The sequence below is a fragment of the Meleagris gallopavo genome, chromosome 1 (assembly GCF_905368555.1).
Source record: "Meleagris gallopavo chromosome 1, MGAL_WU_HG_1.1, whole genome shotgun sequence".
NCBI classification, from domain to species: Eukaryota; Metazoa; Chordata; class Aves; order Galliformes; family Phasianidae; genus Meleagris; species Meleagris gallopavo.
The window spans coordinates 13,457,719-13,484,288 of record NC_139404.1 but is presented as its reverse complement, the minus strand read 5'-3'; the positions used below and the strand labels follow the sequence as shown (position 1 = coordinate 13,484,288).

Genomic DNA, 26,570 nt, shown 5'->3' with positions numbered 1-26,570 from the left:
GACAGAACGCAAGCAAAGAGGCTGGTCATTACAACCTGAATTACTGCATTGCATAATGCACGCGACTCCCCAGTGGCTTTCTTCATGTTGCTGCCTCTACTGAGAAGCAGTGCCAGTGCTGGCCTAGCAAGAGCCAGCTCCTGCTAAGAGGAGTACTTCAGTCATTTTACTGCTGTCAGTTCTGTCAGTTCTTCCCATTTCACCTGCAGAACTGACACAATATTGAATCCACTGACAAAACCTTTTCTGTGCCTACAGAACGCAAGACCATAGAGATGCAGATATGGCTACTGGAGGAACACAAGCTTTTTAGCATGCTGGAAGGTCTGCAAACATGCTAACAGATGTTTACCTGTTATGTAATTTAACAGAAATGTCACATATATCTTCATCTAAATAGTAAAGCATGATGTCAATTGGAGACATACATATGGTTACGTGCACCTGCATACACAGTGTATTACCTTGCTTGCTTTTGAAGGACTCTTGCACGTCTTCTGTGAAGTATCTGGGGATGGACATTCAGAAGTAGGCTCTGGATTTTCAGGATCAGGTTCTACAGACATAAGTTAGAGATTAATATTAAAGTGAGGAAAAAAAATTATCTTGCAAAGAACACTAAGCACCTTGTATTTGACTTTAAAAGAGCTGCTTGAAGTTGCTGTAAGAGATCATTCAAATACATCAAGTGTCATACGAGGTCATCTGCTTAATGACTTTCCATACATTCAGTGAAAGAACGGACCTTAAGCTGCAACTGGAAAATGAGATTTGAATGAGATGAAGGTGGGAGACTGAACATGGGATGGTGAGCATGGACTACAGGGTGACTCTCCCTCTACAGATGAAGCAGACCCAAACACAGCATTAGAACGATTAAGGGCTACCATGGGGGAACTGGTTAGAGGTATCCACTTTCAGTGTAATAAGTGAACTCACCACAGTCCTTGTCTTTCCTATGATCACTGAGAAGCAAAGCTCTATGATAACTTCGTTCTCTCACTTGTTCCACAGAGGTTGATGCGGTCCTGGAGGAGGGAAGCATATTCTCATTTAAGATGATGTACTCCCATGGACCAAATTTCAGATAATATATACGCAAATACTGGAGGCACAGAAAGCTTACATGGTTGACTGCACTTAAGAGCCAAATAACTCACCCTACAGGAGAAATGCCATTTGTTAGCCATTTTAGGTCTATTTTCTCACATTTTAAATACACTAATGTCCTGCAACCTTGTTACATTATGAGAAATATCAATTCCTTTCTTCCATGCACGTGGAGTTTTTTTGTGTTTTTGTTTTTTGTTTTTTTTTTTTGTCAGCTGACAAACCAAAATGCACATTTTAAAAAATACAGGTACTGAATACTGCTTCATACTTTCCATTTGTAGAAAGCAGCCTTCAAAAGTCCTACCTTTAATATAAAATAACTTGCTCTCTGGTGTGAAAATATCCACGATTCCACAACTGTAAATATTACACAACCATAGATGTAAACTATTTAAGCTTCCAGATTTACCTTGCCAGATAGTAAGTGAAATGACAGCTATGCCTCTCATGATCAGTTACACACTCACAACATGATCGAGAACAGTAATGACAGCATTCTAATTATAAACTCAATTATTCTTTTAGGCAAGAACATATGGCAATATTCTACAACACTGTTGCAATTGAAATTAATGTTGGGGTTCAGCCTATTCCCCACATTCTTTCCTTGAAATACATACACTGCCTTCTGTGTAATGAACTTACAGCCACTTTTCAGTGAGATACTGAAGACTGCACTTATGTTGTTCCTTAGTTGGCTCTCCAAACTCCTCCTGTTCTGGAACAGCTAGAGCATCTAAGTAGAGTGGTGCTCAACACCTCAGCCCATGTTCATCTGCAACACTCTCAGGCCTTCACTACAGCATAAAGAACTGCAGTGCTTGTTTTGTTCCAGTAATATTTTGGAGACAGTGTTGGCAGAATGACTAGCTATTTTCAGGCTACCAAAGAACACAGCTGCACAAAATGAAGCCATCTTATGTCATCCCCCTTCACACTGCATCTGCTTTTAAGGCTGTTGGAATATCTGGTAGTACAGTATCTGGAGTACAATACAGCATACAGTTTGCACACAGGGGAGCCATCCAGCCACCATAAGCAACTATGCAAGTGTCTCCACACACTGCCTACCTGAGCAGAAGGAACTGCTAGGTAGTCTGCATGCTGTCACTATAAGCTGTAAGTAACAGCAAACAAGAAAAATGCATTCCAACTAGATCACTGAAAAAGACTTCCTACAGTCTTCTAGAAGCCTCTGTTCATCATCGCAGGTTATTACTTTCCTTCTTCCCTACGGTACTTTTGGAAAGCTTCTGAAATTTAAGAGAACAAATCTTCAGCCATAGATGAAGCAGTAGCAACACAAGGAAGCTTAACGCAGAGCTGAGGCCATGCTGAAAAGCAGACTCTGCTCTCACAGCCCTTACAGCACTTTCTCCATCCAGCTCCCACCTCCACACACTTTACCAAGAACACTGCAGGATCTGTGCAACTGTGGAATGAATGTGATGCCATTTTCTCATGATTCACAACTGCCCTCAAATTAAAATAAAACTTTTATAACCTACAGAAGTAGGTGACCTGTCTTACTCAAGCTAAAGCTTTTTTTGCTCTTAAAAAAAAAAAACAACCCTGAATAAAAATAATTTGACATATTTTACAGATAATTTTCTATATATGAGGTATCTGCTATATTGCTGAGGTAAGAGGTCAGACAACTGTTCCAATCTGAAAAAAGGGGTGAAAAAGATCAGTAATCTTACTGACAAAAAACAGACTCGGAATAGAAGTGACAGAAAATTAAGTAAACAACATTTCAGAACTTTCATCCTACCGATTTGTAACTTACCACTGAACCTCAGGCTCGTTCTTCTCACTGGAAGAAGTTTCCTTGGTTGCACTGTTGTTGCCCACGTCTTCGGGAGCTGCATTATAAACAGCAGTTGGCAGTGGTACAGGCACGCTTGCAGCATTATCAGTTTGCTCCCCATTTTCACCACTGTTGTTAAACCCATCATTAGCACCACTGTTACTACTTAGGTTTCCTCCACCAGCAGCATGAGGAGATACAGTAACCAGGGGAAAGTTTTCCGTCTTTGAGCCACTTTTTCTAGCTTCTCGTTGTCTCTTACGGTATTCTAGCAAGGATACCTATGGAGAAAAAAAATCAGAAGAAAGTTGACTTGTTTCCCTCTTGACATTTTCAGTTGAATACATTCCCTCAGTAAGATACCATTTCCTTGGTTCTAAAAGAAAATGCACGTAGCTTAACAGAAAATGCTTCATCACATTTGGATCAAATTTACAGAGCACCAAGGTAGTAATGAGTACAAAGAAGATGCCAAGAGAAGGAGGTGTGCATTTTGCCCAGGGAAGTTGATGCAGGTCAGAAAAAGTTTGCTGCTGAATTCATACTGTTGGCTGAAGCTACAAAGTACTTTGTGGTTCCTCCTGGAACTGCAAAGAGCATACTGATAAAATAATGCTGAGTTTGAGACTGAATCACTTTCACCCTGGATCCTGTGTGAAAAATCTATTAAACTTTTGCTTCACTCTCCTGCATAAATCATGAGGTTCTTTCAGCTCTTCGTATGTTTTTCTTAACATGAAGAATTTGCCTCATGACATTCTTTTCACAGTTTATTTTAAATCAGTGTCTTTTCTGTACTCTACAATATCAATTCAGAAAATATTTCAGTCAATTTCAAGTAAAAAGTTTATTACCAAAACCAATGACCCAGGAAGAGATGAGCAGTCCTACTTTGCATGTGTGCATACTTTACACGTGTTTCGGTGTGTATATACATATACACACACACAGACAAGTTCTTACGTAAAACAGAACACAGAAACTTCCACAGATTAAAATTCAAGAATATTAATAGATTACTTCCACTGAGAAAAAAAAAAAAAGGTTTTCAAATGCTTTCATTATGTATCTTCACAATTTGATGCAGAATGCTGAAATGCTGACATTCAGACATCTTTTTTTAAGGAAATCTGTGTTGTGGAAGTCTCATTTCTCATTTCACATCTTTCCTGCTACGTATCAGGGAACTTGCTTAGTCCTCACTGACAGCAGACATCCACTTCTGCTAGAAAGCAAGAACACTGCTCTGTCCACACTCCCACGATTGTTTTCTATCCACTAAAAACTCATCTGCGTGGCAGCATAAGAAGTCAAAACCACTTCATTTTTCCTAGGAGAAAGTCGAGGTTTAGAACTGATCTTGCTCTGAAATATTTTGTATTTTCCACATCACAGGAATGGGATCTCAGGAAGATTAAAGCAAAGCTTAAATGTTAGGAACAGACTAAAACTGTGATTTGTGCCCACCATGTACAGAGCCATATTGAAATGAGAAACTTGTAAAGTGCCGAGAGAAGGAAACATCCATGGAGATGCTGAGATACAGAAATCCCTCCTTTAATAACTGCATAAGGACATGTATACCTCATCAGTTCATGGGTTTCCATTGTTATTCTACAAAAATCCTGAACTCTCCCCTCACCTTAAGTGAAATGTGTCCCCCTTCTTTCAGACTGCAAAGTCTAAAAGTGTACTTGTATTTGTGTGTGCACCCTTACAAAACCAGAAAACCGTTCTCTCAGAGGTACAATTTCCTCTGGTTGTTTCCTCAAAACGAGATTTAGACATGAATTCTGAGCGTGTGCAGGGGAGGCAGAGGGAGAACCACAAGTTTTTCACTTGTGCATTAGTGCAGTGCAAGCACTGAGCAGTAACAGCCAGGAAAAGAATGCCTGCCACTAAGAGAACAGGGTGTCACCAATGCACCCATCAGGTGCTGCTGCGATTTGAGAAGAAATTCACTTCACCTTCAGATAAAAGCAGCAGCTAAACAAATTAACAACTTCTATGTTCAGCTGGCCTTGCAAAAGCAGCAGGGATACAGTAATATGAACAGGAACTACTGAACTTCTCAGGGTCAGGACCAGGTGAGAACACAGCTACTACCTCATTACAGTTATGTCTGGGTACAAAGAGAGGTAAAGCAACTTGTGATGGCACAGTCATGGTCACGGGTAGGATGCACCCCGAGAAGTGCAAGGGGACACGATGGGACCAAAACACCCCTCTGGGCATGAATGTACGTGCACACACAGACAAAACTCACCTCCAGTCCCTCAACTATTACTTCCATGAAGAATATAAATCACTAACTTCTACAGACTGTTACAAGACAGACTCATCGGACTCATGCTGCATTGGAAACCACTACTTTTAACATTTGACAACCTTTCTGCATGGAATCAAGGAGTTTTAACCTAACAGTAGTCAGGATATTCACACAAGTTAACTTCCAACTTTATTTCCAGCTGAGCACGTTGAAAGCTGTTATCTACAGGGGCTGTTTGACAAGAACAGCAAATTTAGATTGTGCTTGTCTACCAAAGCAAGTGCTTTATAAAAGAAATAAAGGATTCCTTGTACCTATGGATTTGTGTGTGTTTGTAACAGCAAAACAAAGATACTGTAGGTACATAAAAATGAGAATTCTGAAGCATTAGAATCATAAATGCTAATGCAACTTGTAATAATTCAGAGATTTTCTTTGTACATGATTAGGTTGGCACTATTCTGCCTAATAGAATATTTTAATACTTGGTAGCACAAGCAACCGTTTTCAAACCTGAAAAGCAGTTATTTATTGAATAACTCATTTGAGACTCATATGAAATAACATGAAGTAAAAATAATTATATTTTTATATATTACTTTGAAAATCTGAATTTATTAATGGATGTATACAACTTTCCTCTTTTCTCTTCTTAAGATCTCCTGAATAATATCTACATTAAATATAAATTAGCCAGATTTTTTTTTAGTATTATTAATGCTTCTTTCTGCTATAGAAAAGTATGTAAGTCATATAGCCTACACAAGAAAGACAAAATGATTCTTAAAATTATAACCTTTTTCTTCTGTGGAGGATTCTGGGGTGTGCAATTCCCATCCATCAAGTTGTCATTATTGACAGTCCTTCCAAAGCCAGATGCAATTCCATCTTCTGAAGTACAAAAAACAGATGCTTCCATGAACATGCCTCTAGCATCGTCTTGAATCAGGCACTTTGACTCACTTATTCTGAATCCACCTCCTACCTCCAACTGATGTGAAGGGGTCAAGTCCCTCAAATTAGAATTCATTGAGAAATTTACACCTGTCCTGTCGGGACTTTTTACCCAGGAAGAATAAATTGTGCCCCGTCCACAATGAGCAGTTTCTAATTGGCTGCTTGAATCAGTCCTATCATGTGTAGGGGCTTCCAGGTTTTTATGCAGTGTGCTTTGCTCAATTACTTCGAGTCCCAGCTGGAGGTCTGACACAGATTCCATTTCTCCTGTGCACTGCCGTGTCGCATCAGTCCTGTTTCTTGGACTGGAATATCCAATAGTCTTTATTTCCTGCAGGCCCATTTCTGTCAGGTTGGAATTTCTGAAAGAATTCAGTGCTAGAATCGATGCTCTGTCATATCCCTGCAGAAAAATAAAAGAAGACGACATGTAAATTTTTCTTCCATGTTGCAACTGTGGAGTAAAATCATTCTGACATTCATCTATGCCTTTAAATGAGATTAAGGACTTCGCACTACCACGAGTTTAAGAAATAGCTGTGTAGCCAGATACTTTTCTCTACTACTGCCATTAAAAGGATTTTAAATTAAAAATATATATTAACCCACATCAAAATAAGCTTTCAGTACCAGTGTTTGCTTATGACTGGGAAATGAAGAAGAGCTTCAACAGGAGCAAGTCCCTGGTTACAAAGGAACTGAAACATAAAACGGATCTTTGGTGTCAAAACATTTATTTCAAGAAAAAAGGGTGGTGAGGGGAAAGCTTTTCCAGGAATTTTAAGACCATACTAAATTCATGGTTCTGCAGAGGAAAAAATATTAGAAGCTAAATAAACTGACTTTAGTATTTCTTGTAATTGTGCTAACCATAAAAAGCTCAGCCAAAGCTTAGAAGTATCCTTACTAAACCAACCCGTTTTAGGGCTTCACGCTTTTTCAACTGTCTTTCACAATACAAAATTCTGAAGTAAAACTCCTCCTTTTGTGTCAGCTAAATGCTAAAATAGTCAATTACATTAATTTGAAAGTAGCTGTTAAATTCAATCAACTGCTATGACTGCATGAAAATTTTTGTGTTTCAATATTTGTTAACACTTTGACCTAAAAATAATGAAGTTTTCTGTGTGCATAGGTACTTAGCCCACAGAAAGAAAGTATCTGGGTCATTCACTTGCACTAGAAGTAAAGCCCTCCGGAAACAACCACCTGAACATTTTATCACTAGTTACTGTTAGCTGTCCTTTTCAGGTGCTATTAAGTTCACGGTTCAACACAGTTATGTAAATGTGGTAGCTGTCACACAACTCAAGTTCCACATTGCTGTGGAACTTTTCATCTTTCAGACAGAAGCATCCCTGTAGAAGTTCTCGTATCTATAAACCAAGTCGCCCTCTAGTGGCTCGGCCGTACGGCTCGTTCGCATGGAACGGCGCACACCCTCACCCGGGAAACTCCAGGCACACGGCCGTAGCACTCGCTGTACCTCAAACAATCCACCAAAACCATAATATTTATCCTTCTGTGCTCTCTCAGTTTAAGTAAAATTAGGCTCAAGCATTTAAGAAACACTGATAAAAAGGAGAATGTTAATTTAAATCCAGATACAGCCTGAAAAACCCAAGCGTTGTTTTTCTGTACTCATCTGTTATGTTGCAGATATACAAATGAAGTTAAGCAAACATTTAGAGATTTTAGCAAATATCCTTACCTCCTGAGTGTAAGCTCGCCTTTTTATTTCTGGGGAACTGTCAGGTGAGGAAATATTCTAGATGAACAAGAAGAAATGGAAAGTCAATTTAACTGTTAGAACAGAAAAATGTAAGACAGCTCCTTGTAACAGGACTACAAATACTGACTTACACAACAATGATTAAGAATCTGAAATGCGTTATAATTCTCACCTCAAAGTGCATGGTATTTCCATGTATACACGGAGTTACAGGAGTAACTGGTGAATAAATGGGTTTGTAACCATTTCTACAAGCTTCATCCTCTGTTTTTGCCCTAGGAGGAGTAGCAAACATCAATGGCTCTGAGGCAGCAATGTCAGCATGAGTTGGTGTGGCATATGGAGAAGGAGTAGGTGTAGAGGTTTCTGAGAATGCAGACTCCAACAGCTGGTACAGTCTTCGTTTTTTTAGAGGTGTTGTTAGATCTGTATTAAAATGAGGAAAAAAAAGCTATATATAGATACAGCAATCCCAGTTAAACGCTTGATGAAGTAAAATTACGAATTCCACGTTCAAACATTACTAAGACAAACACCTTGTGGGCAGAATTCCTGAAGAATAATTAATGAGAAGCAGAGATCACTATTTTTTTTCCTTACCTTTTTTTTTTCCCCGCTAAGATAATGGAAGAACTGTTTACATTTCCAAACAAATGTCCACCTAAGAAGTGGAAATTCAAGGGATCATCTAACCGTGTTTAGCTTCTTGCATGTTTCCATTTCCCATTACTCCTGAAAAGCTGACTAACTTTCCCACGTGCAACGGGGCCACTGAATTTAAAAGTCAATCTAATCCTAACAGCATGTACAAATAATCTACAATCTACAAACCTCTTCCTGACATTCATACTCCAAACCATTATCCTTTTTGTTGACTGAATGTCCACATCTACTATGAGAAATGGTTGTTACTTGTTTAGCCTCAATTATACATTAAAGAAAAAGGGAAAATAAACCCAACCATTATTTAACTGAGCTTTTCTTTCCAACAACCATCCAAAAGGAAAAACATCAGTAAACAGGGCAAATACTCTTGGAATTTTCATTAACTCATTGCTTTAAATAACTTCAGTCCTCCACATCTACCTACTCTGACATAACACGTATGTATTTTATTAGTGGAACCTTCACCTGTTAAGGAACAGCTGTCATTCAGTAATAAAGGGCTTTTATTTTCACCGTTGATGGCTGGACTTCTAGATCCCTCTAGCGATGGCGAATTAAATCTATCAATCACTGTTGAGTTTTCTTCTTCCAAAGCCTGCTTCAACCAACGCTGCAATAAAATAAGTTCAATTCAGTGACTTAGCAATTTGAAGATACACACTGAAATGTGTATTACAAATCATTTGCCAAGCAGCTTTTCTCTGCCGGAATTCATGCTAGCAAATAAAGACTTATTTTTAAGTAATTAGGTATGGGGAACCATAATGAGAGAAGTATTACCTTCTTACAAGAGCCGGACATGTTTTCCACAGGTTCCTTTTTCCTCCTCTTTTCTGAAAGGAATGGTGAAGTGAAACGAATATAGTGCTTTGGAGTAGAGTATACATGTGGGCTGTAAGTGAGACCTGGTAGAGAATTCAGTTGAGTAGCCAGAACTTCAGGGTCGGTGGTTATACGCAGAGGCCTTTCTGAAACACTGTCTGTAGGCTTCCCTGTCTTATCACTCTTTTCACTTAACCATTCATTTACCAAGTGCTACAAAGAGAGAGAAAAAAAAGTGTTTTTTGAATGTTTTCATTAGTAGCTTTCAAACAGCTTATTCACCTAGTCACCCATTACACAAATCAGAAAACAATTTCCAGGCTGCAAGTTTAAGAATACAAATATCCTTGTATGAGACTGAGAACATGAACAAGGCTTTGGTGAAGTTAAATGGTAGGAATCAGTGTAGAATTGTGCTACATAACAGAGGTTTTGTTGTTCTTCTGTTTCTGAAGAACAGGCCAGTGTATCTTAGTTCCTATTAACAGAGAACAAGAACTAAAGCAACTGAACTTAAATATGCATGCAAATATTTGAAATACTTAAGAGGTTCGCACTCAAATTCTTTGTTTTCAAAATAAGCAGCTTTAATCACCCTCTGCAATACAGACTGAAAGATAAAAACTGCCTTCTTAGTTGTAAGATGGATGATTTTAAGCTTTTATGAGCATTACTAGGAGAAGAGACATCTCAGAAATACTGAAAGCTCCTATTTTTGAGATATTCTGTTTACTGCCACTAAGATACCTTATAAACCATATGAATAAAATAAGTTGACTCATTTCCTCCCCCTCCCCTTGAAATTAAGTTTTACTTATGTTTTGTATATTTATACACACACAAAATCCAGTCCATTTAGAAAGTACTGTCCTTAGAAAACATTTGTTCCAAAACTGTGCTGAAAGCTGTATTAAAACTCAATATCTAAATGGATGCAATGCAATATTTTAGAACCATAATTAATATCAGTGAGTGGCTGAGTAATTTTTAAAGAAAATTAAAAAAAAATATATGTGGTTTAAGAGGCAGCTGTCTATAATCTTTTAAAAACTCCATGAAAAGCCATCTTCTCCCCATCCCTTAAGAGACATACCTTCTTTGTTTTAGGATACTTAGTAGGACATTTATTAAGTGCTGGAGCTTCTGTTTCGGTAACCATTTCTGTAACAACAGTTTCTGTTTCTGGCTCAGCCACCAGTGCAGCATTCTCAGTCTCATTATGTTGTGACGTTACTTCCACATCAGGAGAAGATGGCTGAATATCTGAACACATGCTCACAGTTCTGTGCCGTCTACGCTGCTGTCCAATATGAGTTCTGCTTCGAGAGAAGCTTTTTCTCTGTTTGGCTCTATTAACCTTGGCTGGGGCAGGCTTAGTGACAGCTTCTTCCTTTGCTGGTTCCTGGTACAAAACACCAATCTAGTAAATGGATCTAACGCATGTAAAGCTACAGATCTTTTCTTGAAAGGAATTGTAAGTTCTCTCTTAATATGTCTTTATTATATGCCTTTATATCATTTCTATTTTTAAAACAAAGATACTTCATAGTTAGATTTCCCATACTTTCCTCCCAACATTTTGGCAGCGATACATCAGGTAATTCACACAGACCAGTCACTGGTCAGACTACCAAAATTTTCTGTTACTGCTATATCACATTCATCTGTGGGCTAGAAATCAGCAGCTTACATCAGAGTATCTTTCAATTCACTACAGTTTTTCTCATTTATAGTTGACTGATATAGTTTACTAATTTATAGCTTAGCACTGTTGTACGGTAATTGACAACAAAAGCTGACAGAACAATGCAAACTGAGAAGCTATACAAACATCTGCAAGGGCAGAAGTGCACTAGTAACCAGCAACAAGAGAGTAAAGACGACCTGTTCTGAATAACCTATTGACAAAGCATATATTTTCCCACTGGTTACAGAAGGTGTCTATGAATACCATCTCCTGTGCCTAGAATGAGCATCTGTTAACACTCCCCCAGTATCTTTATGTGTGGTTCAATATCCAAACAGATAAACAGTGCCATGTTAAAAGCTAGCCTTAAAATAAAGATTCAGATAACTACCTGAATAAATTCAGTGTCATTGAGAATCTGTGGTTCCTTGCATTCTGATTTAACCTCAGTTTTTGCTGTGCTGATCCTTTCCAAAGCCTGTTCTCTTCTTTTTTCTCTTTTTTCTAATCTGGCAAAAGCTTGCAAGATAGCTTCCATTTTCCGTTCTTCTCTTGTCTGATGAATATAACAATAATTGTCATCACATTTCAGTCATAATCTTTCATATACATAAATACTGTGACTCTTTTTTTCTTCAGAACATGTACAATGTATGTTGACATGCAGACCAATTTCATCAAAAGCTCAAAGGAAAGGGAGATGTTAAACTAACTGCAATTACTGCAGACTTATGAAGAAATGATTGTGTTCCCATCAATCCTGACAAACAGGAAGAGAGTCCTGCTTTGGATTTAAGAACTTGCTAGAAATAATTGCTTATTACTATACTGCCAGCCTCACACATTATTGGCTCGCTCACTTGTTTGTACAGTATTTAAAAAACGATGAGTCACTCGTGACCAGAAAGATTAAATACCAATAAATACACAGAATAAACACAACAAAAAAATTTCATTATCCTCTGACTCAATTTTCCAAGTGCCACAAGCTATATCAAAACCTGCAACCAGCATCCAAGAATCACTATTTCAAAATAAGTTAACGACACATCACCCATAGAAGTTACATTTTCTGTCAAACCATAATTCCAGTCCCAGTCCTTTTACAGAGGTAAATATCTGAGCAGAACACTGCTGAAGACAGTACAGATGCTGTGGAATTTGGCTGCTTCTATTTAAAGCTTTAATTATTTTAAATGCCTGCAGCACATTGAGAGCAACACGTGTTTGTCTCAAGGAAAGAATGCCCATAAGTATATTGCTCACATGAGTGAATGAGCAGCCCAGTTTTATTTTTGCCACTTCTGACTAGTGAACAGGCAAACTGAACTTATTCACAATCTTCACGATGGAGCTAAAAGGATTCTTACTATTTATAGTGCTATTTATAAAAGAGCTATTAAACATAATGTGCAATAAAAAAGAGCAAAGAAAATAAAATCTAATTATTTCGACAGACATCTTTTTTTTGTTGTTTTAAGGCAATAAGATTATATATACATATAAGATAAAAGAAGATAAAAGCAGTTTTTGTCAGAAAGCAATGATAAAGCCACATGAAATGCTCTCACTCAAATAGCAAGCCTTGAATTTTAAGCTGAAGTTCATGTAAGGATCTGTCTTCATATATACTTAGATTCTAGAAGCCTACAGAAAGCAGCAATTAGCATGGGAAGAGCAGGTGTCACTAAGCCTTAGTGACAACTTTAGGCAGCTACTTGCTTCCCAACTTACCATCTTCCTTTTCCTCTCTGCAATCTGCTCCTCTGATTCCATTTCTACTTCATTGCTAATGGGAGTTTTTTCTTCTATATCATCAATAAAATCTGGCTCCTGAAAGATGGAAATGACTGCTTTATAGAAGCTCCGCTACTCCTCCAAACTGGGGAAAACTACAAGCTACACAGAACTAAGAATCCTCAGATCACAACTTCAAAAGAAACCAAGCCAATAAATGAAGACAAAAACGTAAGAAAGCTAAGATCCACTTGTGCCTTTGCATAAACCTATAAACATAATCATCTGACTAAATCTTTTCAATCTGAGCTTAAGACATCTGCATCTTTTTTCTTAAGCATACTGATTTTAATTTTAGGTCCCATTCCCACCCATCCACCCCCAGAACAAAATTATCCAAATTAAATCTCCAAGCCAGAGACTTATGGGCAGTAACACCGGCCACTGACCCAGCCAGTTCTTTATCAGTCAAAGAATTAGGGAGCTTTATATTAAACACCCATTAGTGCAACGCAATGCATACTGTTATGGCAAAAGAGATGTTATCGTAATTGCACAGAATCTTTTCTTAGCTCAGAAGTGTATTCCATTGAAGTGACATTCCTCATTCACAACCTCACTATACTGTCTAATGACTGCCATGACCTACAGAAATATTAAGTTAGTTGACTACTGATGGCCTTGTGATTTCAGAAAAAACAAGCAGTAACTTTGAGAAGAGTCTTCTATTCATTATTTCTACACAAATTTTAACCTTCTGATAAAATGATTACATAAAATTATTTAATATAAATATACTTTTAAGACAAATATTTTTCCTATATGCTTTCTTTTACCTTAACATTATACACTTAATGAGAGGAAAAAACATATTAATTGACTGGCTTCTACACTTAGATAGATTTAACAGCTTTATTCTTTTCACAACACTTACTGTTTTAAGTTCAGTTTGGAAAAACATTGATGTCTCCTGTGACTGCTCTGTATAGGCACTGTATATTATCATAGAAGCCCAGGAGAAGGTTCCAAATACCAGTTATCATTTGTTTAAAAACAACAACAAAAAAAATCATGTAAGACTGGAAGGTTTATATAGTGCCTCTGCAGACCTTTCTTTTTTCTTTTCTTTTTTTTCTAACAGCCACATGCCATGCCCTCTGGTCCTCCAAGCATTTTAAAGCAATGTAAATATGCTCCTGTCACTGTTATTACCTTCACTCCTACTGGCCTACTATTTTTTATTAAAAAAATAAAAAGTTCAAAGTGTCTCCCCCTTAGAACAAAAACTCTCTCTCCCTCTGTGTAGAACATCATCACAAGCCATCACATTCAAAGAAAGTTTGAATTGTATTTTCCCTGCAAAAACAAAGGTAGTTACCATGGTAACCATCTTCTCACATGAAGAATTCAACATCTGCTCTACAAAACTTTATCACTGGCTGATTTTATGGATCTCTCTCAATAGTTCCTTCATACTGACAGATCTTAAAGTTGCCATGGTATTACCAGCTAGCTTTACCACACTTACTTCAAAACTCACCTTCTTCCTCCCAACCCTCCAAACTCTATTTAGATTTCTAACCAGCTTACAAGACAGTCAGAAGCAAAACTCGGTATTCTGAACTGAAGTTTGATTTGTTACAGAAGCAGCCCTATTTGCTGCTATGTGTAACAGACTGAATTTCTGAGTAATATGGCTTTTTGGTTATTTGCGTTTCAAGAAAGACTGGGAGCTCCTGAAAACGTGACATGAGTCTTTTACATTAGAGATCCATACAGAAATTCAGAGGAAAAAGTATATAGTGAAAACTGATAAGGGAACCAAAAACTTTTATCCAATCAAACATTAAGAAAAACAGAAAACATTATGATAAGCCCTAAACAATTCATTCATCATTTTCTGATAAATCCACATACCCCTTTCTCCAGCTACTCATTAAAATTACTTTAGTAACCACTAAGGAGACTATTTGTATTTAAATCTGTTATCCTTTTTGTGTCAATACCTGGTTATTGGAAATGGACAGCCTAAGGGGAGAGAGCTTCCTCTGCTTATTATCCGCAATTTTCATTTTGGTGGCTGCTCCTTCACAGTCCAATGTGATGTTCTGATTTTGAGTCTCCTTTTCTCTTGAAACATCCTTCTCTTTCTTTCCCTTTTTCCTTCTGGTTTCATATCCAGTATTGATGTTTTCTGTAGGCTCAGAACGTCTGAGAACTGGACATTCAGGATTTTCTTTGAGGCAAGCACAGTCCACTTTGTATTTACTACAAGTAAAAAGAATGCAAGCAAGTACATTTTGATCAGGCTGTAAAGCAATGGTACTTCACAACGTTATGTCATGTAAGTAAATTTCACATTAAACATCTGCTTTGATGTGAACTAAGCATATGAAGATCACTTGACTTAAGCTTTTGCAAAATATACTAGAAAGTTTTTTATTTCTGCAAAGACAGTAAGCAATTTACAAATTAAACACTGAGAAAACCCAGACACGCATGCTGTCAGCCAAGCTGACTTATCAGCAGACACAGAAAAGCTTTAGCTTTGTGTAGTAAGATGTGAACTAAATGGACTGCTCCTGGACTTAGGTGCACATACAGAATTACTTGGAACACCTAGGTACAAAAATCACATTATTAAAGCATGCAAGGAAATAAATAATATACAAAACAAAGTCGTCCCGGAATGCATCACAACTTGGTAAGTATTTTATGTATTTCAGAATAACATGTTCATATACTTACCAATTTCCATAATCAAAATCAAATGCTATAGTAATCTCTGCTCCTTTTGGAATGTTATGGATGGAGTAAATATAAAGATGAATCGTTCCATCTTCAATTACATGCCTCACCTGTAGATAAGAGAATATTACTTTATCGTAATGAATTAAAAATAAATAAATAAACAAACTGCATAGAAGTTACAATAAGTGCTCAAATTACCAGCTGGAGAACTTCAGAAAGAAAAGAACGTCTAAGTAAACATAAGCTAATTTAACTTCATGTAAATGCTCACCTCTGCATTTGGTGTACATGAACGCCGGATGAATCGAGCTTCGTTTCCAAAAGTCCTTGCATCAACACACATTTCTAGCCCGTGAAACTTGGAATAAAATAAAACAAATGGATATGGCCTGAAAAACAGACAAGAAAACCAGACTGTTACCCTTTTAAAACTGTAAATACAACTTACTTCTCACATTAGTTATTTCAGTATCATGACGTTGCCAAGACGCACTGAGCTTGTGGATTAATCTGAGAACCATCCATTAGAGTTTGAAGCTTCATGACTCTAATCGATACAACCGTATTCTTAGAATGTTGGAAGTTTGAGTTGCAGTCCTGAATGCAATCTTCTGCATGGGATTTAAAGGGAGGAATAGCAAGAGAGCAAGCACTAAACATGGAAGACACAAAACTAAGATTCTTCAGTGTTCTTAATAAAACTTTTTTTATAACAAGTTCTAAACTTAAACTCCAGTAGAAATGCAGGTGCCTCACACAGCTGTCTCCAAAAAAAACCACAGATGAAACAAACCCCATCCCTGCCTATTTCCCATAGTAACCACTTGGCACTCAACCCTCCTGAGGAAGCTGGACATCTAAACGCACTGCCAAGATGTATTTCTGCTACTGCGGATACCTGGAAGCCTTCCATCTTTACTGAGCAAAAGATCTACACTCGCTCTTCTCCAACAGGCCTCTTGCAATGTCTCGTTATCAGGGTGTCCCTGTATTTAATGGTAGGGGTGAGAATAGTTCAGAAGAAGGAAGCAGTCGTGCATTTGCATTTCTCTGTAATCCACAAACTAGAGAACCATGGCAGTGAAAAGGACCAAGCTGACCCACGTTCAGTTCTGTCCTTGGCCTGGTAGAAAGAAAATCTCTCTCAAAAGAAAGCCTTTACCATTACCTTCTGAATTATTTTAGGACAGCAGAACCTGTCAACCTCTGGTTTACACTGCACAACTCCCAAATGAGAATACGGGGCCCAGCTGAGAACAAAGAAAGAGGAAAATAATTCCTGAAAAAATGTTGTAATGATGCTCAGAAGAGAAGGGGGGAGACCAGATACCAGCTGCAATTACTTTTAATCAGACAACAGTAAAACGCAAGACACCACAAGTAATAAAACCCCCTTGCATCTTCAGTACAAGTCTGGCATAAGTGTTCTAATAGTTATCTTATTAAAACATCTGGAATAAACAAACCTTTTAAAGAAATATCCGTTAGCTTCAAACTGTTCTCTCAGCATGAACTTTCCTCTGTATTCAATAATAAGTGCATCAGGAGGCAAGTCTTTGGCAGCTTTTAAAATTTTCTTGTTTTTTTGCACGTAACTCTATAAAGACAGAAGTTTATTTATGAATTTCATTTTCTTTTATTTTTCCCATTATTATTAACAGCAGATATACTTTCACAACTATTAGACAACGTTATATGAACTAAATACTTTCTTCTTGCTATTAAACCTGCAGACTAATTTGATCAGAACGTCTTGTTCCCCTACCAGTGCAACTAGTCACGAATTTCAATTCAAGAAATGCCACTGCCCTGTATTGTGGTATCGTGAGAAAACAACACACTGATGTTCTCACTTCAAGTATTATAACCCTCAGTACACTTAGCTCTTAGTAGTACATGCTGAATTCCTGCATATTGCTTTCAAAAGGCTTCACTTCCTTCAAATCAAAACAAAAACATGCAGATATACACATTCATTATTCATTCAAGAAAAAACAGAACAGGAAAATATCAAAATAATAAAGAAACCTAGAAAAGTTTGCAAATTTCTTATACTTATTTCCATACCTTTAGATGAAAGGATGGCTTTTAATTAAAAACCAATACATACCCTGACAATTAGTGAACTCACACCTCTCAAAACTGTCACCGCCAATCAAAAAGGAAGTAGCCTCTATGTAGGAAAAAGGCTCTGTAAGCAGGGATATTCCTCTAAGGAGGCTGTCCCATATGCCATGATCGTCTTTGAGGAAAAGAAGCAAAGATGCTTCTATTAATCTGCTACAGTAACTACTCCTTGAGATTTCTGCTACAAAATGCTAAGGTCTATTACACGGCTCCGATTTTAAGCTGCTAAGTAACTGATGTCAAGGACAGGAAAAAAAAAAAAAGACAATGCACAATCTCTTCATAAACTAGAAATTACATGATCACAAGAGTCAAGCACCAGCTGTGATACCAACTACTGCCAGAAACATCTTTCATGACCTAGTAAGTTATATTCTAATCTGAATACCTAAAAATTCAGAACCGACTTACCATATCTTATGAAAAACATGGACAGTTAACACGTTGATGTACAGAGCAGAGAAACAAACAACTCTGACATTTATTTCTACTCTAACCATACCTGATAGTCCTCACACATCAGAGAAGCGGGAGCAGAGAAGTTTACTGTGTTATGCTCTCCACAAAGAAAGTATTTTAAATGACAATTCATGTTTCAGGCTTAATATAGCATCTAAAATATTTATGAAAATTGATACGCAAATATAAACGTAAGTGGCTATCTTGGTCATAGCACAAATGCAGAGCAAGCAATAACAAAACGTGGCACAGCTCCTCACCTCTACTGGAGGTTTGAAAATCAGATTGCTGGTGCTGACTTCTTTCTTGTCATTTCCATTGCCTAATCTCAGAGCTATTTTTTGTGCCTCCCTCTGAACACCTTCACTGTACTGGTTATTATTTGCCTCTTCGTAACGATCCATCCATGCTTTGATTTTAGTTTCCCATCCAAAGTTTGAACTGTCAGTAGGATCAATCTCTGGAGCTGAGCCCTGTAAATTAAGTAAGCAATCACTTATTATAAGGTAAGAAAAAAAAAATTTTTTTGAAAGACATGTTCCCACTAATAAGCTCAACAAAATAAGTCTACAACATGCTACAAAATGAAGGATAAAGGTATGTCATTGATTTAAATTCATTTATAATGCAGCTTTGCTCTGTCTTTGTTGTACCTATAAAATTAAGACCTATCAAAACTGCACTTCATATGCACTTTCCCCTTCGCTATACAAAGGGGAAGTACAGTTTGTAGGAAATCCAGTTTAAAGTTCTCAATTACTTAAAAGCATTTCACTGAATTCAATAGCATTATATTTGCCCTTTAAAAACTGCATCATTTTATAAAAATTGCCCAACTTCAGGAATATGTTCCTCTTAAACAGGCATTCTAGTTTTTAATGGGACGAGGATGAAGACTGATACTGTCTCCTCCTGCAATATGAGTGCAGGAACTGAGATCAAATCTCTCTACTCAATTTTTATGAACATATGCAAACCAGCTTCCATTCCATTACACACAGATCTGAAACCCCCTTCCAGCTTCAAGGGTTATGCCACATTTTTCTGCTTTGCACTTAGCTAAACTTTACAAAGTCTATCACTAATACATTAAGGTGCATAGACTGTAAACTCAGAAGCTTAACACCAATCATTTTGCTCCCCTTGCCTGTTTCCTCACTAAACATTTTTTTTCCCCTGCAGCACTCTGGGTCCTTTCACTTTTAAAGAAAGTACCATTGTACCTCCAGACCTCACAAACAGCAGCCAGGCTGCAGCCAACCAGTGCTCCTTACGGACAGCAGCAGCCAACGCTCCCTTTTCTATCCACCTGAGCAGAGACACTATTAAACATTAATAAAACAGCAAGTAGTTCAGCAGTTTAATTTACCTGTTACTGATTATATTTATTTTGTGCATTGCAGGAACCATACATACAAACAGCATTAAAAAAATGTGACGCAAGCAAACTATGAAAAAAAACAAAAGCAACAGAACCATACAAACACCACATTCAAAAACAAACAAAAATAAAGAGATTTTGTCCTCTGATTTCCTGATTTTTCTCTTGATATTTGGAAGTCATAATCGTATCTCTCAAGCCTCAGTTGTGTCCTACTTACTGATATTTATCTCAAGGATGAATGAATTGTGGAAAACACCTAGCTTTCACACTACGTATCTTTTTCTCCCATATAAAACTAAGAATGCTGTAACATTTAAATCTTGCAAAGCAGCCATCCCAAACACCATTCCTTTAACTACATCAGCCCTAGCAAGAAGTGTCCCACCAGATGGATACACCTATGTATGACAGAGCAGAACTGCTAACTTAGCTCTCGGAGTTGGAATTACTAGGTTCAGATGAGATGTACACTCAACTTTATTCCCCTTCATACAGCACAGATGTACCCTAAACATTTTATTGACCCGATAACCAAATATTCTTAGGAAAAAAATTACACTACTTTGCTTAAATCTGTAGAACAAAAAGATGAGCTTTTCGTCTCAGTTTAAAATTACCACAATAATCATGCAATAACTTCATTAGAGTAACTTAGTACTTAAGTATTACAAAGCATCAAGAGCACATCTGCAGTTATGCATTAATTAATGCACAATTAAGGTTTGAAACAAAACAAAACAATCACTAAATCACATTACCTTTACTCTTGAAGATTTTCTGGATCCTTCTCGAAATGCCTGAAAAAAAATTATATGTTTATTTTCTTATGTGGCAATACACACTCTCTTAAGGAATTCAAAACCAATTAACAATTCATTGCAGACTATTCTCAGTAAAGCATGCAAGAATAAAGACAAGTTACAATGAAACTGCAGGAAGGCATCAGCTTGTCTCCAATAAAACGTAATAAAAACTAAAATCAGCATTTCAAACTGAAAATGCATTGGATTTTGGTTCTAGTAGGCCATGCTCCTACTCTGCCTGCCTCTCATATTACATAACTTTCAACAATTTCACAATGCAACAAAGAGCTGCTCCAGAATTACTTACTGAACAGCTCCATACTTAGCAGGAAAGTGTGCAAATAGTCCAAATACTTCACTGCACTGGTAGTGGAATGAAGCCAGCAGGAAGCAGCTATCAGAGATAACCTATAAAACTAATTTTTCTTCTAAAAATCTAATCTCATTCATTAAATCATCTTCTTCTATGTTGGGAGGTAACAGAATGATATGTTGCAGTAAGCCTATGTTCAGAACCTTTCACTCAAAAGAAAACGTACCTAAGATCTCCAAAAGGATACCAGTAACCATTTTTCACTTCTGAAGGACAGAATTCTCATCTAAGTCAGTGAAATTTAACCAGAGAAAGCAACTCACTGCTTTAGGAAATGCCATGTACTTCACTCCTTCACATAGAGAAAATACTGTTCACATCTAAACAGTATTGCCTCTATACACTGTTTACCAACTTATTTTAAATAAGACCAGCAGCGCATTTCCACACAATTTTACCTCAAATAAATGGACATACGTCCCATCAGGCAGAAAACATTTCTGAACATAAATTACCACAACAAAAGATTTCAGACACAGAATTCTTCTTTGGTTACCTGAAGCCTGCTCTGCCCCCCTTCTAGCTATATTAAGTGGTGCAGCAAAATGCAATTCCTCCTTACAAATTCTGTCTCAATTATAAAATTCAATCGTCATAGTTGTACATCTTACTTGGAATTTATGACAGAAGAACAAGCAGGGAAGGCTGTATCATGTACTGCAACAGAGCATTACATTTCAATGTAAACCCTGGTAGTAAAATATTATTAGTAACAATGGCCTGAATTTTAAAACCAGTGTCTCTTGATAAAAGATATCACAGAGCTGTGCTTTGTAACAGTTACAAAAAGAGAAATCAGATTCACTTACTTTTTTACATTTTGCTATGTTCTGCTCTTTCTCCCCACTTTTTTTCCTCTTCTTATCATTGACCTTTGTAACTCTTGGAGAAGCTATTGTAAATGTAGTTGGTGTGTGTTGAAAAGCAGTATACAGTTCCACAGGAACTTCATCACCACTCTCTGTTGCACTGGTATCCCCATCTTTAAAACAAAGAACAGTTTATAAGCAATCAGAAAGAACATTAACTAGTTACTCTTCTTTTAAAAGCAAAAAGCATAGACTGTCAAATACTTGAAGTACTTGTATGCAAAGTTTACCAACAGCTGTAACAGCATGAAAATGAATAACCTGTGAGAAACTGGTCATCAGCAGATGTTTGCCATACCAGGTAAGAAAAAAATACTACACTAATTCAACTTTTTAAATGGCATTACTGTATGGTACTTCATTTTAAGCAACATTAGTATTGAACAACAAAAAAAAGCAGAATATTATTCATCATCTCATTCATCTCTATATACCAAGCCTGTACTTGTAATATGGCTCCAAGATTCTCTTGGATGATGATAGTCTAAAAGGAATGAAAATTATTACCCACCCAGCATTTCCTTTAAAATCCTATAATCAGTCACGTCCAGATGAAATTTTTACTGTTATGTGTCCTCTTCAAGGTAAGTATGTGAATGTGGCTGAAAGCCTCGTCTTAAAAAAAAAAAAAAAATCCCCTAACAATGACACACTGCTACTCCCCACAAGGAGAAACGGTGCGTCTACTTTTCTTGTTAAAACAAGACTGTACACAAACTGACACAAATTTTCATTGCGTTGTTCACAAGAAGACCTAAAAGCTAAAGTCTGAAATTTAGCACACATCATCACTTATGTCAGGTAAATACATTTCCTGACCTTAAACAGGATTACCCTAGATCTGTCACGATGAAAAGCTGTCAAGTGTGAGGAGGATTGGAAGAGAGATGGTACAAACAGATAGGAGACTACAAGTGCTTAGTACAGAGTCCTCACATTTTGCAGCTTTTCAAATTCAGCCTTCATTAAATACATTTCACACTAAGCAAGGCTTTTTGAAGCTCATGGAAAGCTTAACAAATACTTAATAAAAGAGCAGAGAAAAGTCTTTGAGATTAAAGGGATGTTGCCTTAATCAGTACACTCGACAGCTCTGTAAAGAGATCCAGCTACTGAAGATTTTTCTTGATCGCAACGTTCCTTAAACAGGATTACTCTCTGCACAATAGTAAGCATAATAATAAGTTTTACTATATTGGTTTTTCTTTTAAAGTCTGTTAGGCAAATAATTATACCTTACCTACAGTAAGATGATATGGGAATATTGATGTTTTAAAAGCTGATCATGTTTTCTTAACTTGTTTGCATCTCTACTGGGACTATTTTATGAACTAGCATTAAAAGAAATGCAGAAGCCTAACCAAATAATAATTTTCATGTACAGTAGATTAAACAACAGTTAATAAATGAAAATTCAAGGCAACTTTGAAATCATCAATGTTGTATTCCAGACATGAATGCCCACAGCATCATTATGCCAAAGGCAAATAAATAAGCAAACAAAAGCCCCTACAAAATACCATATTCCCCAAAGAAGTACAATGCTATTATTGTTGCCTATCTATACAGTGCTCTAGCTCTCTGTAAAGAATAATTACCTCAATTGAACATATAATTACACAGAGTTGTTTTGACACGCTCCTTCCTAACCTACATAACCTGCTTTCACTTTGAAGAGCCTCAGCAGAGCACTCTGAGGGAAGATTTTGTAGCGTGGAAGACATGGACACTGCAAGTTTCACAGAAAATTATGGCCCAGACTCTTCCCTCCATAAGCAGCAAGTGGTATTATCAGCACCACTTTAAAGACCAGGCAGCTTGAAGCAACATCCTTGAACGAGTAATAGATCTAGAAACTCTATGTTTAAAAATACAAAAACCCATCCTTGATGCAAATAACTAAGTAGTTCACACACACACACACACACACACACACACACACACACCACTTATCCACAGGAAGCAATCTTATCCACCAGCAAGCAACATTACATGTTTATACCAGAACAACAAACCAAACTTCACCACAAACATCTGCAAGCACCAGAACTACAGACCAGAAATGCTCCAAGGAAGAAAGATGAATACACAAAACTCACCCCTTGGTATCACACACAAGTGATACCCCTAAAAACTCTTTTCCTGAGGTATAACAACTGATCTGTTTCTTCTCCCCACAGTTTAGCTCTGGATGGAACAGAGCTAAGCTCAGCAACGCTTTAGAAATCATTAAAATAAAAACCATTACTCCGTATTCTCACATCTAAATGAAAAGTTATATTATGTGTAAACTTCAAAAACACTATAACCATACTCAAAGAGCACAGAAGGAGGGCAACCCTGACTTTCATCAAACATCTGTAACTTATCACCAAGTTACAAGCAACATTCTGCTGCTTTCAAATACTTTTATTAATAGAGCCATTTGAATCGATGTTTTTTGCTCTTCCTACTTGATATCATTCATTGAAACTGGCCATTTTCACTGGTCTCTCATGGTAAACTATTCGTACATAGAATTACTTTAAGCTTGACTGAACCACGTAATATCAACAAACACAAGAAGTACATTTAGCCAAGCTGAATGAAAATTAACCAGAAATTAATGGATGCTTGCTCTCTAATTATGTACTGTAAATTACAATTATTAATAGCACACACTAAGTAAACGGGATCAGAAGTGTAGGGCTTACTCTGTTTTGATACTTAAGATTAACCATATAATTTTTTTTTCCTATTAACTGCACAGAATGGATTTAAGACTGATCAGGACTAAGGATTAAGTCAAACTTCAGCTCCTACATAAGATTCTGACTACCTCTATTCCTGCAAACGATCACTGTGTAACTACAAATCCTAAGAGATTACTTCAATAGCACAGACCATCAACTTCTACTGTACTGCACATTAATTCAAACTTAACTTCACAGTGTCATCATACTTAAAATACAATCAAATGTATTTGTTTTACTGTTAAAATCAGCAAAAAACACATTCTAGAACTCTAAAAACAAACCAAACAAATTTGTAATACCTAGCTTTTTAGTCAAAACTTTCATAAAGTAAGTTCTGTTTTGTAAAAATGAAAACAGGTAAAGCCAAAAATAATAGTGGTGCTCTAAATAAGTTATTAACATCTTTAACTGTCAAAAGCAGCTTGCACATCTTGCACGTACCCCCACACTCCAGAGACAGCATTTGGAAATAAAACATCTTAAGTCAAAGAGCAGAAATCATCTCCTATGTTACGGCTTCTGTAACAGCTTCAAAGTAATCAGCTGACAACCAAAAGCATGCCACATTTTGGCAATAGCTGGACAGAGCTCCTGACAAGTTACATCAGTTGAGCTTTCCAATTCTATAGGAGAGCAAATTTCATAAAACAAAAAGATGGAAAAGGTACTACAACAATAAAAAATTGTATTAATTTTTGTAGTTGACTAAAACACAAATACACACAGCCAACAAATGAGAATTAGGATTCCTTCACAATTATGTTATATTGTTTTAAAGCTCATTTAGTTATTTTATTTTTTTTTATCAGAGTCAGGAACATGAGCAGCAGTAGAAAGGTGTCTGTATTAAGATACAAGTCTACACTGCTAAGGAAGAAATGACGGAGCAATGAAGTCATTTTCCCCCAGAGAGAAAAACCCAGTAACCCCTCTCTTAAGCCAGAAGAAACCTCAAACTTTCCCATCTATTTTTAGTAGCTCACTCAAAGTATTCTTATGATTATAAAAGCTACATTCATTTTTATAAAATCTTAAGGCTCAGACTGAATTTCTCTGCAGCAGTCAGAAAACAACAACAAAAACCCAACAGGGATGACATCTTTTAACAAACACTTGGAACTTCAACTATTCTGATGTAACATTGTTATAAATGGTAAGAAATACAAGAATCTATAATCTGTTAGAAATAGATTCACTGAACCTTACATTCTGAATGCAGTCAAAATTGCAGAGAACTGTGTACACGCTCTTAAGTCCATGCAATTGATAATTATTTTACAACCTTTAGTGAAAAAAAGTTCAAGTTTTACCCACCTGACATATTTTCCCTTTTCCTCCTCTGCAATAGCACTGCCCTTTCCTTATCCAAGTTCCTGAAATTAAAAACATTTTTACTCCATGCTTTACATTTATGGATCCATACATCCAAGAATTAAAGCAGACTTCTTGTTTACATTTTCCAGTGACCATAACAGAATAAACTGTATACGAACTGAGAGTTTAAACACTCATGAAAATGTAAATGTTGCACTGCTTCATTCCACTGTAATGCAAAGTAAAGGGCAGCATTCACATCACTTGGAAAACACACTGAAAATGGAGGTAGCTCACAAGAAAGATTGACTATTGGCCCATGGATTACAAATAAGCAGGCATTAAGCCATTTTCTTGCAGATCTAAATAATCATTATGATATAAGATCCTAAGATGACAAGGCTCAAACATATTGTCAGAAGAAAAAAAAATCATTTATTTGTAATTAAAGTGTTCTGAACACAGGTCTTTTACTCACTGTGTAACTGACAATCTGCAATGTAACTAAAGGTAGCATTTTATGCTGTATGTCACAGGGCAACTATTGTTAGTCAGGTACCATCCACCTACCCCACAAAACAAAACGCCTTGCTAGTCATGTCGTATGACTTCTAGATTGAGAAGGAGGATAAAAGGTATCTATTTCAGAGCAAGAAATCTTTGAAGCGAGGACTGCAGCATTTTGGAATGATACCCAGAAATCTACTCAAAACTGATGGATCGGTTAACAACCTGAAAGAGCTCCTGTAAAGAATCCCCCGTGTTTGACAGCAATGAAACAAAAGACTGAATGAGTTTTCTCAGGCTGACAGACAAAATCCAGGAGACGCTGCTATGGCAATAAATATTTCAAGTGTTTATCACTGTCAGCTAGCGAGGTAAAACAACAATCAAGCTGAACATGGAAATGGATATCAGTACAATCATCTGCATCAGAAACATGCCTCCATCTATTCTGTTCT

General features: G+C 36.9%; 1 protein-coding gene across 3 annotated transcripts in view; it reads right to left on the bottom strand.

Moving 5' to 3' along the window:
* KMT2E (lysine methyltransferase 2E (inactive)) overlaps positions 1–26,570 on the bottom strand; it is a 53,196-nt gene that overhangs the window by 2,655 nt on the left and 23,971 nt on the right. For 2 of the 3 annotated variants that reach the window (XM_010724296.4, XM_010724363.4), the window contains 19 exons: positions 25,609–25,667; positions 21,500–21,672; positions 20,273–20,311; positions 18,391–18,603; positions 17,011–17,141; positions 15,816–15,933; positions 15,542–15,651; positions 14,800–15,061; positions 12,791–12,889; positions 11,448–11,612; positions 10,463–10,771; positions 9,328–9,582; positions 9,013–9,157; positions 8,054–8,307; positions 7,861–7,917; positions 5,989–6,552; positions 2,903–3,204; positions 940–1,028; positions 465–556 (listed from right to left, as the gene is read on the bottom strand). In XM_010724296.4, the coding sequence (XP_010722598.1) occupies positions 465–556; positions 940–1,028; positions 2,903–3,204; positions 5,989–6,552; positions 7,861–7,917; positions 8,054–8,307; positions 9,013–9,157; positions 9,328–9,582; positions 10,463–10,771; positions 11,448–11,612; positions 12,791–12,889; positions 14,800–15,061; positions 15,542–15,651; positions 15,816–15,933; positions 17,011–17,141; positions 18,391–18,603; positions 20,273–20,311; positions 21,500–21,672; positions 25,609–25,667 (3,436 nt within the window). Of the gene's footprint in view, positions 1–464; positions 557–939; positions 1,029–2,902; positions 3,205–5,988; positions 6,553–7,860; positions 7,918–8,053; positions 8,308–9,012; positions 9,158–9,327; positions 9,583–10,462; positions 10,772–11,447; positions 11,613–12,790; positions 12,890–14,799; positions 15,062–15,541; positions 15,652–15,815; positions 15,934–17,010; positions 17,142–17,654; positions 17,766–18,390; positions 18,604–20,272; positions 20,312–21,499; positions 21,673–25,608; positions 25,668–26,570 lie in introns of those variants that run through there. The other variant, XM_085216955.1, reaches the window with a different exon arrangement.